Here is a 14,480-nt window from a genome sequence, read left to right on the forward strand (position 1 = left end):
GATTTACAAATTCTTACTGAGACATTAAGTTAGAAAAAATGATCGAGTTGTCCAACAGACCTATTGTCATATTTTTGTCTACAGAAGTACTACTAAAACTACCATTTTTATACTCTACACCACATAGTGGTAAGGGTATTATGTCTTATTGAGATGAAATTTTGCAAACAATATTTGGTGAAATTGGTGAGAATCGGTTCAAATTTAGATATAGCTTCTAAATATATCATCAACCGATTTCGGCCAATATCCCCAAATGTTCAAATACCTCTGTCAAATTTTATCGAGATCGGATCACATTGTGATATAGCTCCCATATATATACAGGGTGATATTAAAAAACTGCAACCAACTTCAGACTGCTTTTATTTCTAAGCCAATCGCCCGACCGCTGTTACAATTATTCCAGTGACAGCTCATTATATTGTTTCTAGCGTACAAAAGCACTTTGGTGAGAATTTTCCAAAAAAAAAGTTATTCGTAATTGAATTCAAGCGTGATAGTGTGCTTTCTTTATATTTGGCTGGAAAACCACAAGTGGCTATCGTTAGAGCACTCCAACATTTAAATGTGAATAAATCTATTGTGTTTCGTACCATCGCTCGTTACAGTGATACTGGTAGCGTAGCCCGACGTAAAAGAAGTGGACAGAAGAAAACAGCAACATCAGCAGAAATGGTTCGAAAAGTAAAGAAGCGACTTGATCGATACCCGCGTCGTAGTGGCAGAAAAATGGCTCGTGAGCTGAACATATCGCAATATTCCATTCGCCAAATATTGAAAAAAGAGCTCGGAGTAAAGCCATTGAAATTCCAAAAAGTGCAAGAACTTACACCGCAACAGAACGAAAATAGACTCAAAAGAGCTAAAAAGTTGATTCGCTGGCCAAAAGTGGTGAACTGCCGAATTTTGTTTTCTCCAATGAGAAAACATTCGTTGTCCAGCAGTTTGTAAACAAACAAAATGATAGTGTTTATTTGCCAAAGAAGTCAGCGGAAAATGTGCACTTTCGGTTGGCCACTAAAACTCAAGCGCCGGCCATAGCGATGGTGTGGGCCGCCATAACAGCCGATGGTCGTGACATCATAATATCATCATCATAATAAATGCCGAATATTATCGCGAAAATATGAGGAAAATGATAATTTGGAATTTTCGCTTGAAATCATCGTGTTCAAATAAGTGTTTACAATTTTGTCGAGATCGGTTCAGATTTGGATATAGCTCCCATGTATATCTTTATCCGAGTTCAGGTTTTTTTGTGCACCAAATGGCTAATATCAGCCCAAAGGGCAGAATTGGGCGAAAATCGGTTCAGATATAGCTATAGCTCCCATATATATGTTTCATCCAATTTTTTGTTAAAGTCACTCATATGCATAATATGCACTCCTCAACAATGATATTTGATAACGGGCATGAGATACTGCTATAAAATACCTCTGCCAAACTTTATCGAGATTGGTTCAGATTTTTTATAGCTTCGATTAACATCTTCATCCGATTTTAAGGTTACTGCTAACCCTATATGCAATATCAGCCCAAATAGAATAAATTTTTTCATATTCAACCGAATTTACGAAACCCGGTCCGGTATATCTATTGCTCCAATAAATATTTCTTAATTTAATCCTTATCGAAGTCGTATCATGCACTATACAGCAATGTTATTTGGATCATAGTTGGTATGACCTACTTCACTTAAATTCCCAATATATTATTTTTACGGAAGCTGTACTAAATATGCATGGTGGTGTTGGGTATTATATATTCGGCCCCGCCCGACTTTTGACCTTTCCTTACTGGTTTAGAATGGAGATTTTCTTTTTCCAGCTAAAAGTCTTGCAAGTTCCCGGATTTTCTATAGTACATACACCAACAAAATGTTACACGTTCATTCATATGGACACAGGCCTTAAATCCAACGTTTAATGAATATTACAATATTTTATCTGTTTAATAAATATTCATATATATTTAGATTATTGCCTACTTTTGATACGCTCGTAATCAATACGAAGATAACAATATCAAGAATATATAACTTGGTTTGTAATAAATTAAAATGTATGTTTTTTTTTAAATTCTTTGGGACGTTATTTGATGTATTTTCTAGCCAATTTATTTTGGTAGGGATTTTATGAGTTTAGGAGACTAGATGAATGACGGTAGTGAAATTAAGCCTTGGCAACTGTTTCAGCAGCTGTGGTCTCAGCGGGAACTGGTTCGGGGGCAACTGTGGTGGTTGGTTCGATTTTCTTGGGTGCTGGTTTGGTTTCACCACGACCGAAGATGGCCTTTTCAATGCCCAAAATGGGAGATTCAAAGGCCAAAGTGGCAAAGATTGAAGCGCACAAAGTAATACCGAAATCGTGCCACCAACGGAGAACCTAAAAGGAAATATAACAGAGACAATCATTAGTTTACATTTTAGCTATGCAGAAAGTTGCAATACGAACCATATCGTAATCAGAGAAGTGAGTGTCGGTTTGTAAGCGACCAGCAGTGACCCATTGGACAATTCTGTGGATAACATACATGCAGTAGGTCAAGCGACTGAAACCGGTGAAGAATCCCCAGGACAAGAAGTCATTGATAATGCCACCATGACCGTTATAACAGGCCCATACAATCCAGCCAATGGCACAAGCCCACGAGGCACGGGACAAGGGTTCATAGAAGGCACCTTCAATAATGGGAGCATCGGGGTTTTCGGGCAAAATGCGCCAGTATGGACCCCACAAATCGGTAAGCATAACACCGAGAGCCAAAACCCAGCCAGTGATAACCCAACCCTTCTTCAATGGTATTTGACGGCCGCGATTCTTGGTGAACAAGAAGTAACCGAAGAGTACACCCATCAACCATGTTGGAATACGGGTATGTGTTGGATAGTAGGTAAGACGTTGACGTAAATCGACTTGATTATCATCGACACGGAAGAGAGTGAAGTTGTTGTGCATGAACGTGGCAAACGTACAACCCATGCAGAGGACACCGAATACAGCGATGGGTGCAACAGCCTTCTTACCCCACTTCCACAGGGGAATGAGGAAAAGTGGTGACAGCACATACAGCTGAGTATCGACGGCCAAATACCAAGACTGACTGATGCACTAAAAAGTGATAATGGAAACAAAATAGGGTTAGACGATATAATTTTCATATATATAGAGGTGTGTGTGACAATTTTACTTACAATGCTGTAGGGGAAAGCATAGTTTTGGACATACAACAATGTAGCCCACCATGATTCTTCGCAACGTTTGTCCTGAGTACCGAGTTTCATCCACATGGGACCGGCACCAGAGTATTTGTACAAGGACATAATGTACAAAACAACGACGGCAACAACAGGGGTCAAACGAATGTAACGATGGAAGTACATGAGTTTAATGTCCAATTTACCCTTGCTGTGGATGAAATACAAATATTAAAAAAAAATATTAATATTTGGTCAGGGACGATCTTGATCAAGATTTTTGAAACGATCAAGATATATGAAACACCTGAGATTAAGATGTTTCCTAATAACATTAATAATAATAATCTTAATAATAATAGCTTTGTACGATTAAAAACCAGCTCTTTTGTGAGAGATGTGAATATCAGGCAATAATTTGATTATTTTAGTTATTTTTCAGATGGTATTGATTTTTACTATAAATATCGTATCAACTTACGTCTTTTCCATTTCACGGAAGGCACCCCACAACATCAACAGACCGGACATGAAGAAGAAAGTATCTACACAAAGTGTAGCATTTTGTACCAACATAGAGTAAGGAGTTTGGGTCCACTGTAATAACAAACAAATCATGCATATTAATTTAATTTGTATCGAAAAAAATTCTCAAAACTCAAATCCATTGACTTACAGTGTAGAATTTGTTCCTATTGATATGGGGCAAATCGTAGAAGGTCATATAACCATGACCGAATACGACCCACATCATGGAGAAGCAACGCAAGCCGTTAAGACAGTGGATAACATTGGGGTTATTGACCTTCTTAACAGTGAAGATTTTGGGGGCGTTGGTAAGGACGGAGAAGGACAGGTACAATGGGGATTTGGGTTCTGTGAAACAAAAGTATGAAATTATTAACAAATTTTTGTTTACTTTTTGTCAAGGCATTTTTCTTACCTCCTTTCTTGGTCTTAACATAATCATAAATGGAACTGGCCAACATACAGAAAATAATGAATGCAAAGAAGATACTATAAGGGAGAAGCAAATTATTATAGTCATTAATCTTTTCATAATCCATGTTAAAATAATCAAACTTACATGGCAAAGATATCAATACCACGCAAGGTAATTGGTTCATCGATGTCACAGTACTTCTCACTGACCAAGTCGCCTTGAACATCTTGATTGTAGAATTTCTTAATGACCCGTTTTAAGATTACATTGGCCTTGGCCGGTGAGCAGGAAGCTGGCACACAAATACCCAATTCAAAGTTTTCAGGGTCCTTGTATTTGTAACTGATGGCACGACTTTGGGCATCGTCCTTTTCGATCTTCTTATAGTAATTCTTAATGGGGATTTTGGTCAAACAATATTGACCACGAATTGCTTCTTCAGCGGCAAATTGACGATTAATTTCAATACATTCTTCATATTGACCCATACTGATGGTGTGACCGGCCAACAGACCCATGGGCAAACGACCCCAACTGTCGGGGACTGGAAAGGAGAATAAAAAATAGAATTGTTATATAGATTGTTTATTTTTTTTTTACAATTTATTCCGAAATATCGGGGGTCTATGTATATAAAACAAACGTATAAACCGCAACAATTTTCCTAACCATAAGAGAAGAGGTACTAACCGCAAGCAATGCTGCGGGATCTTCCTGTAACAAGAACCATATGAGTATTGGGAGAGTACAGGAATGACAGACTCCTCAATATTATTGTGCCCGATCCCAAAAAATTATTCACCTGATTTTTGTACTCTCTGACTAGCAAATGAAAATCAAAATAAGTGACCATCAGTGTTCGTCCCTGCAATAAGGTACACATTTTTCATGACCGTAAAATTATATGGCCCACGTCAAAGCAAAGCCTTTTTATAAAGGTAGCTCCTGATTTTCGATCTCATAAATCTTTCATGCACAATTTGGGACCGAATGAACAGTGACTTAGCATTTGGGGTTCTCAGATTTGCCATATTTTTTGTTTTTGTAGAAATTTGACGTTTCATACTCTAAGAGGATATTTACTATTCCTTTAAAAAAAGTGTTCACTAAAGGTCCATTTTAAGGGTATCTACTGTTATTTGGTCTTTTGAAGGTTTCATCTCAGTTTTTTTATATCCTCCACCATATTATGGAGGGAATATTAAGTTTGTAATTCCGTTTGTAACACCTCGAAATATACATTTTAGACCCCCTAAAGTATATATATTATTGATCAGCATAAAATTCTATGTCGATTTAACGATGACCGTCTGTCTGCCTTTCCGTCTGTGGAAATCACACTAGCTTCCGAACGAATTGATGGTATAGCCCCCATATAACGGTACCTCCCTATTTTCGGTATTTTAATGATTTTAGCGACATTATTCACCGGAATTGTTTCAAATGTGGTATTTGAAGTTCGTAATGGATACTACAGCCAATGAGAGAAAATTGTCTATGCAGGTCCTCGTCTTCATACGATTTTAGCGACATTATTCACCAGAATTGTTTCAAATTTCGTCATGATAGTTTGTAATGGGTACTACAGCCTGTGACAGAAAATTGTCTGTGCTGGTCCACGTCTTCGTATAGCCCCCATATAACGGTACCTCCCTATTTTCGGTATTTTAATGATTTTAGCGACATTAATCACCGGAATTGTTTCAAATTTGGTATTTGAAGTCCGTAATGGATACTACACCCTACGAGAAAAATTGTCTGTGCAGGTCCTCGTCTTCATACAGCCCCCATATTACGGTATTTGTTATTTTGAAGTTCGTAATGGATACTACAGCCTGTGACAGAAAATTGTCTGTGCTGGTCCACGTCCCATATAACGGTACCTCCTGATATTCGGTATTTTGATGATTTTAGCGACATTATTTACGGGATTGTTTCAAAATTGGTATTTGAAGTTCGTAATGGGTACTACAGCCTTTTTTTCAAGTTTCGCATTTGTATATTGTAATGGCTTACGACAAAAGTTGCCTATGCAGGTCCACATTGTCAGATTTTAACAGAATTTTTAACGGATTTTTTCGTTCCAAATGGTGGAGGGTATTCAAAGTTCGCTCCGGGCGAACTTACAGCTTTTTTACTTGTTTTTTTTTTCGTTTGTAGCTGTAGGTTAATTAAATGCATGTTCATACAAACATAACATCTACACCACCACAATGTGGTCAGGGTATTATGTCTTTGTGCATTTGTTTGTAACAGGCAAAATGAAACGATACAGACCCATAGTTTCTTTTGATGATCTGTATAGAATTACATTTTTTGTAAACAAAGTACATATCGCATTAGTTGCCCGATCCAGATGAAGTTTTGCACAAATCATTTGTTTCACCCAAGGACGAATTATATTAAATTTGGTTTGATCGGTCAAAATTTAGATATTGCTGTAATATATATCTTCGTCTGATTTGTCTTTTAATGTGTACCAAATGTGTTTTAAGAACCCAAAATAATATACAATTTTGCACATACGACCAAATTAGGCCTGAAAATAAGTATACTAAATTTGATCGAAATCGGTTCAGATATACACCTATAGCACCCATATATATTGTTCATCCGATTTGTTATTTTTGTCGTCCACGGCCGTAATATGCACTCTGGAACTACGATATTTGGGGAAAAATATCAAGTACAGCTTAGAAATACGTTTGCTAAATTTTATCAGGATCGGTGCAGGTTTATATGGCTCCTATGCTCATTTTCGTCCAATGTGCCTTTTATTGTGCACTAAACGTGTAATTTTACCCCAAATGGGATGGATCCGATTTGTTATATTTATTCTCCACATCCGTAATATGCACTATCAAATATATGAAATACAGCAGAAATCGATTCAGAGGAGTGTATTCCTCTCATATATTAGTTCCTTTGGACTTGAAATGATAATTATAATCTTAGTTGGTATGATTAAATTCTCACAAATTCCACAGAAAAACTTTTATTTGTTATGTGAAGTTCTACTAAATATACAAAGTGGTGTAGGGTATCATAAAGCCCACCCGACTTTAAGACTTTCTTAACTGTTTAATTTTTGCAATTTAACAAAAAAAAGTAAAATACCTTGTAATTAAGAGGGTTGTATTGAGAAAATATTCTTTTTTTCTCTCCTCTTCTTTTCTTTTTATGTCTGAACAGGACTACTTTTTTTTTGAATTTTAATTTCAATGATGCAAGTTATTTGTTACATAATTGTCATTTTTAACCCATAAATTGACATATTCTTTGCTAAGGATGGGTAACTATGTTAGTTTTGGCGTATACCAACAAAAAAATTCAATATCACTGATACGCACTCATGTCCCCAATAGAGTCTTGCAAAGTGTGCACATTTCAATGACATTAGTACATTATTAAATTTCACTAACCTTTAAATTGCTTTCAAAGCTAAACATACAAATCTATTATTGTTGGCTGATAAGATTTGCGATTTTGATTAACCAATATACTTTTTGGAAATTCCATGTTTTTTCGTCAGGTGTTATTAAAATAGCCAATAAATCATGACATTCTATTGTTCCGACACATCGCTACCGTTTCACGTAAATCCATAAACTAATCAGATATTATTTGTTATCGCTCAATAAAATCAATTTAACATTCTAAAGTTCAATACAAAAAAAAAAAATAAGTAGCAATGCTTTAAAGATTACCCACAAAGCTAAGATGTGATGAGGGGTTAATTTTATATTTCTTTTTTTATGGAAGTTTTTCAATGTTGAAATTTGATTGGATGGTTGTCAATGATTTGATAAAGAAATAATATACGTACGAATATATCCCATCAGCATATTTATCTTATCGCTGAAATGATTTAAAATCTCTTTTTACGATGACGTTTATGTTGGCAAAATTTGCGATTTACAATCGAGATTATTAAGCGATTATTGTGATTTGTTTTGTAACACTAAAATGAGATATTATGTAGTGCTTTTTTTTAAATTTGTAACATTTAGAAAAAAGATGACATTGAAATATCAGTTGATTTTTTTGGAAACTGTTGCCGAAAACTTCAAAAAATTGAAAATCAGAGGGATCCAAAATATGGGTATATTTAAAGAATGAAATATCAAATTACAGCAGATTAATTTGGAAATTGGGGCCGAAAACTTAAAATACCGAAAACTAGAAGATATAGTTATACGGGTGCTGTATCAAAAAGTTTAATGTAGCATTACATACCGATGGATTTAAGAACGATTTAAAACGGGTACGTATTCTAAACAAGGAATTCCCATTCCAGAAAAAAATTCTCCACTCGGAAAATAATTCTTAAAATAAACAAATAAATTGCGATAATGGCGCACCCTGTGTTTTCTATTTGCTGTGCAAATTGACGTTCGAAGTTATTTTTTTTATAAAAACAAAGAAATAACAATTTCAAATATTAGAATTAGAATAAATGTTGGATGTTGATAAGTCTGTGAAGCATCATAGGAATTTGAAAATACAATTATAAATGTCAATAATGTTTTTTTTTAAATCAATTGCTCAATTGTGGGATTATAAGTTATAAATAACGTTGTTGTTGTATATTGTTGACCTGTTATATTTATTTTACTTATTTGGTTCATTGTTTGGCATAAGGTCATTAAAAACTATGTTTTTTTATTTTTCCTTTTTTATTCCTCCAATTTCCGGAAACCATCTTCAGGGATATTTTAAAGTAAAAGCTCGTCTATTCAGTTTAAATGTCACTATCAAACTTATTATAAATAACACTGGGCGACAAAATGCATTTTTTCGATAATTAAAGGAAAGATACAGCAGATTATGAAAGTAGAGATAAAAATAGAAAGACACGCGTATAGGTGTTTGGAAGTTTATATCGCAAATTAACCAAAATGGAGGGGGAAAGATCCCCCCTCCTGTCGTTTTTTTTATTTTTTTTTGCAATGTTATTACAAAAACAATGTGAGAATTATTTTGAGTCACCAATAGGTGTTTTTGGTCCTTTTCTGAATAAAATCGTTAAAATCATCAAAATACCGAAGATTGGGAGGTACAGATATATGGGGGCTATACGAAGACCTAGACCTGCATAGACAATTTTCTGTCATGCACTGTAACACCTATTAGGAAATTTAAACGAAATATGAAACAATTCCGGTGAATGATGTCGCTAAAATCCACCAAAATACCGTAATATGGGGGCTATACGAAGACGTAGATCTGTATAGCCAATTTTCTGTCATAGACTGTAGTACCTAATAGGAAATTCAAACACAAAATATGAAACAATTCCGGTGAATAATGTAGGTAAAATTATCAAAATATCGAATATAGGGATGTAAAATTTTATTACCTTACTTCAATTCTTTCGGAAGCTAGAGTGATTTCCACAGACGGAGAGACAGGACGGTCATCGTTAAATCGACATAGAATTTTATGATTTACAAGAATTTCGAGGTGTTACAAACGGAATGACAAACTTAATATACCCTCTATACTATGGTGCAGGATATAAAAATTATTTTGGTTCAAATTTCAATGTGAGTCTCTAAATAAAATAAATTTATATATTTCATGAGCACCATAAAAATATTATCAGTAGTAGAATTTCAGAACAAATAAATTTGTAGAATAGAGCAATTTTTCAAACATATTTAAAAAAGGACCGAAATAACCCCTTGAGGCTTAAAATTAGTGATCAAAATAGTGGTCGCATTTTTATCTGCAATATTGCCGAAGATATTATATATCTAGAATATAAGGACTTCAAGAAATCTCAATCCGAAAATTTCACCAAAATGTGTTGGTGTGCGAATTTGTCGCCTATATTTTGGTTACTTTAAGAAGTTAAAATTCAAAACGCCTCTGCAAGTGTCTAGTTTTATAATATGCTGCATTTTTCCAGTAATTTTTTTTTTGTGTTGCACTGTCTTATTAAAAAAAAACTCTGCAAAGCTTTATAACAAATTGAAAATATGTGTTGCATTTACTTTTTCCAAAATTGTTCGAAAAAATCACTTCTATCAAAAAATTGTATGCAACAAAAAATGGTTGCCTTTATATATTGTTTTTTTTTTTTTCTTTTTTAGAAATATTTTAATATCCTTGCAAACTTCCTTTCGTAGATATGGTAATTCGTGGGATTTTGAGTTTTGACAACAATTTGGAAATAAACAAAAAAGTTTTTACACTATTGCGATTTGTCTTTCATTGTAATTCAAATCTAAATTAAGTATTTAGACAGCAAAATAAGTAATCACATGAGCTTACTGGCCGTCCTTATATAGGTCTTTTATCTGACAGACAGACATCAATAAATTTGGCTTCCATGGAACAGGTCAGAAGTTGATCCTCTTCCATGAATATGAGATTTTATCGGGGAAAGTTTTTTTGGACATTAAAATTGTTTGTAATATACAAAAAAATTGGTCCTTTTCACTAAGAAAATCTGGCTCATGGCACTCAATATATAATCCGATAACCATTTACGGTTCAGGGGCTCTTCCCACTCCTAAAGGCAATCCACACGTCACATTTATTATTTTTTCTTTTTTTTTTTACTAAAGACTGTCTTTTATGATTTATCCACTAGAATATCGGGGTTTTCCTTTCTGGTAAAAAGAAACAAATGCTTACATTTAAGGGCCCATTCGTTGTAGCTCCTCATTCCGGCCAAGACACGGTCAATATCTTTGGTGCACTGATCATCGTCGTATTTTCTGGCCGATTCACTTGTGGCTGTTACATTTCTCAAATCATAACTTAGTTCCGAGCCAATATCGAAAAATTGGAAAGCAATATCACTTTGGAAGGGACTAGAGGGCACAGACAGCAGTGTATTCGATGAGTCCTCGGCAAATGTAGCACTGGTAAGCACTAAAAGTGCTAACGACACACCCGTTAGGATATGCCGAACCATTCTCTGTGTTTGTGTGTGTGTCGTCGTATTCGTTAAACCGTTTTTAACACTCTTAGAGCGTCGCACCGTTACAAACTAGTTGGGCTATAGAAATAACAAGTAGCTTTTATAGCCCGCAGATATGGATTGTGATTATCACAGAAGCAACAACAATTTGGCCTATGGTTTATCACACCCTCACACATACGAACGCTGCAGAGAGTTTTCACTGACCATAGGAAGTTTTGTTGTTCTGTTTTTTTGTTATTTTTGCAAAATTTTAAATCTAGGAGTAGCTATATAAATGTGAGTGATTTTTAAATTGATAAGAAAGTTAAGCTAATCAGAGAAAATGGTTGTTGTGTGTATAGAATGGATAGCGTTAAGAAGTTTTGGTTTCGTGTGTTCGGTAAGGTAACACATGCGAGAGTTTTGAAACGCATTCACACTGAACACAATTGTAACAGGTACATAGCAGAGGTTCAATACATAAATTACACAACACAGAATAATAGACAATGAAATAGGATATACGAAGGAGGAAGACGTGGTTTGAAAAAACTTGTAAAAGGTTTTGAGCTTTGTCGTGTTTTGAGACCAAAACTGAGAGCGATCAGAGAGACAAATTTTAAACAGAAAAGCTGCTAAGAGTTTGCAAAATCTTACTGGAAAAATTTATTCAGCAAGAATAATAAAAACCAGCTGTTTTGTGGCCGATGCAAAAATGTTTGCAAATGTTAGGCAATAATTTAATTATTTTAAGGTAATAAACATTTAACGTTCTATTATATCATTAAATAACTAATTTTCATATATCAATAATACTGCAACAAAGTCAAACGCCATAATTTTTTAAATAAATTTAAATTTTTTAAAATTTTAAAATTTTTAATTTTTTTAAATTTTATTGAATGAAAGCAAAAAATATCGAAAATAGCATAAAATTTTAGAATAAGTTTAGATTTGTTTGAATTTGTCACCTTTGGCACAGTCACACGCTGCTCGAATGTTGCTCTGTGGTATTTTGCCCCATTCCCGGCGAAGCGCTTGCTTGATGTGATCGACACTTTGGCATTTTTAGTGACAACCTTGATTTCCAAAATACTCCAGACACAATAGCCCAACGGATTGGTATCCGGAGATTGTGGTGGCCGTTGTGCGCTGGAAATGAAGTGAGGAATCTCATTTTGTAACCATTCTTGGGTGGCGCGTGCTAAGTGCGATGGTCTGAGTCCGGTTGGAATGTCCAAGGTCTGCGGCCAAAATATTTGCGTGCCTAAGGCTTTAATACATCCTCCAGAATATTTTTGCGATAATATTCGGCATTTATTCTGATGCCACGGTCGATTAATACGAGCGGAGAGCGACCATCGGCTGTTATGCCGGCCCACACCATCACCATGGCCGGCGCTTAAGTTCTGGTGGTCGTCCGAAGGTGAAAGTGCTGACCTCTTTGGCAAGTAAAAGCGATCATTTTGTTTGTTTACAAACTGCTGGACAACGGAGAAAACCAAATTCGGCAGTTCACCACTTTCAGCCAAGCGAAACAACTCTTTAGCCTTTTTGAGTCTATTTTCTTTCTCTTGCGGTGTAAGTTCTTGCACTTTTTAGAATTTAAATGGCTTTAACCCGAGCTCATTTTTAAACATTTTCCGAATGGAATATTGCAATATATTCAGCTCGCGAGCCATTTTTCGGCCACTGCGACGCGGGTTTCGATCAAATCGCTTCTTTACTTTTACAACCAATTTTTCTGATGTTGCTATTTTCTTCCGTCCACTTCCTTGACGTCGGACTACGCTACCGGTAATGAGCGATGATGTGAGACACAAAAGATTCATTTACATTTAAATGCTGGAGTGCTCTAACGATAGCCACTTGTGGGTTTCCAGCCAAATATAAAGATATCACAGTATCACGCTTGAATTCCATCACCAATAACTTTTTTCTGGAAAATTCTCACCAAAATGCTTTTGTACGCTTGTAAACAATATAATGAGCTGTCACTGGAATAATTTTAACAGCTGTCGGAAGAGTGGCTTAGATATGATTGCTGTCTGAAGTTGGTTGCAGTTTTTTCATCTCACCCTGTATATACCTTTTATGCTTGTGTTCCAGCTCTTCTTTTTTAAATTTATTCTGAGATAAAACTTTTAAACAAAGTTTGCATTTTTTGTTCTGGAATACTTCGCATTCATTATCCATTTGAAATGAAATTCTGCATGGTTCATTTGTTCGATCTAAGCACAAATCCTATTTAAATTTGATGATAATCGATGTAAATTTAGATATAGCCCTCATATATATTTTCGTCTGATTTCAATTTTATTGTGCATCAAATGAGTAACTATTGTCCAAATTGAGTGCACATTCCTAAAAACGCGCATAATAGCCTAAAAACGCAATATAGCCCCCATATAACGGTACCTCCCTATATTCAGTATTTTGATGATTTTAGCGACATTATTCACAGGAATTGTTTCAAATTTGGTATTTGAAGTTCATAATGGATACCACAGCCTATGACAGAAATTTGTCCGTGCAGGTTCACGCCTTCGTATAGCCCCCATATAATGGTTCCTCCCTATATTTTGATGGTTATTCATCCAAAAGCATAATTGTTTTTTTTTTTTTTAATAAAAGGCAACTTAACGGTGCTTTTTAAAAGTAAACATTTGTTTGATATTTTTATTGTTGTTTACTTTAATGATGCGTTCAAATGTTATTGGTATTGTTTGAAGTGGAAGATTCCTATAAAACTGACTGACGTGAATTTTGTTTTGAAAAAAGTTACTAAAAATAATATTTTATTAGTTTTAGTTTTTTTTTTCACAGAAGATACGTTTCTAAAATTATAATTTTTTGTCCGATCAAGAAGAGATTCAAATTAACCATTTTCACGACCAAAGCTGTTCTAATAGAAAGATTGGACGTTAAATGTAATAAAACAAAAACAATAGACAAATAAAGAATAAATTACTTATTCCTGTAATATATTCCTGTAAAGGCTTGTATTCCTGTAAAGGCTTGCTTGAGGTGGTCGACACTTTGGTATTTTTTGTGCCAACCTTGCTTTCCAAAATACTCCAAATCAACGAGTCCTGTTGGAATGTCCAAAGTGTTTGGGTGACGAATATTTTATATATATATTTTGCGGAGTAAGTTCTTGCACATTTTGGAATTTCAATCGCTTTACCCCGATCTCATTTTTCAATATTTGCCGAATGGAATATTGCGACATGTTCAGCTCACGAGCCATTTTTCGACCACCGCGACGCGGGTTTCGATCACGTCGCTTCTTTACTTTTCGAACCATTTCTGCTGATGTTGCTGCTTTCTTCTGTCCACTTCCTTCACGTCGGGCTACGCTACCAGTATCACGATAATGAACGATGGTACGAGACACAAAAGATTTATTCAATGCTGGAGTA

At 35.1% G+C, this 14,480-nt stretch overlaps 1 protein-coding gene across 1 annotated transcript; it reads right to left on the reverse strand.

Annotated features, from left to right (window-relative positions):
* Positions 1 to 1,897: 1,897 nt before the first annotated feature.
* Positions 1,898 to 11,158, reverse strand: LOC131801828 (O-acyltransferase like protein-like). The gene is made up of 8 exons (XM_059120805.1): positions 10,788 to 11,158; positions 4,290 to 4,689; positions 4,146 to 4,219; positions 3,879 to 4,078; positions 3,684 to 3,799; positions 3,200 to 3,413; positions 2,460 to 3,116; positions 1,898 to 2,390 (listed from the first exon to the last, which is right to left on the reverse strand). Exons 1-8 carry the CDS (start codon positions 11,068 to 11,070, stop codon positions 2,178 to 2,180), a joined length of 2,157 nt encoding a protein of 718 aa, XP_058976788.1. The 5' UTR covers positions 11,071 to 11,158; the 3' UTR covers positions 1,898 to 2,177.
* Between the last annotated feature and the right edge of the window lie 3,322 nt (positions 11,159 to 14,480).

This window comes from Musca domestica, unplaced genomic scaffold (genome assembly GCF_030504385.1).
Source record: "Musca domestica strain aabys unplaced genomic scaffold, Musca_domestica.polishedcontigs.V.1.1 179, whole genome shotgun sequence".
In the NCBI taxonomy this organism is placed as follows: Eukaryota; Metazoa; Arthropoda; class Insecta; order Diptera; family Muscidae; genus Musca; species Musca domestica.

What these genes read in the sequence shown, in the direction of transcription:
- LOC131801828 (XM_059120805.1), bottom strand. Translation starts at nt 11,070, where the DNA reads ATGGTTCGGCATATCCTAACGGGTGTGTCGTTAGCACTTTTAGTGCTT. An exon ending in CAACGAATGGGCCCTTAAAT is followed by an intron (nt 4,690 to 10,787) that starts GTAAGCATTTGT and finishes TCTCCTTTCCAG; the next exon opens with TCCCCGACAGTTGGGGTCGT. An exon ending in TGTTAAGACCAAGAAAGGAG is followed by an intron (nt 4,079 to 4,145) that starts GTAAGAAAAATG and finishes TTTGTTTCACAG; the next exon opens with AACCCAAATCCCCATTGTAC.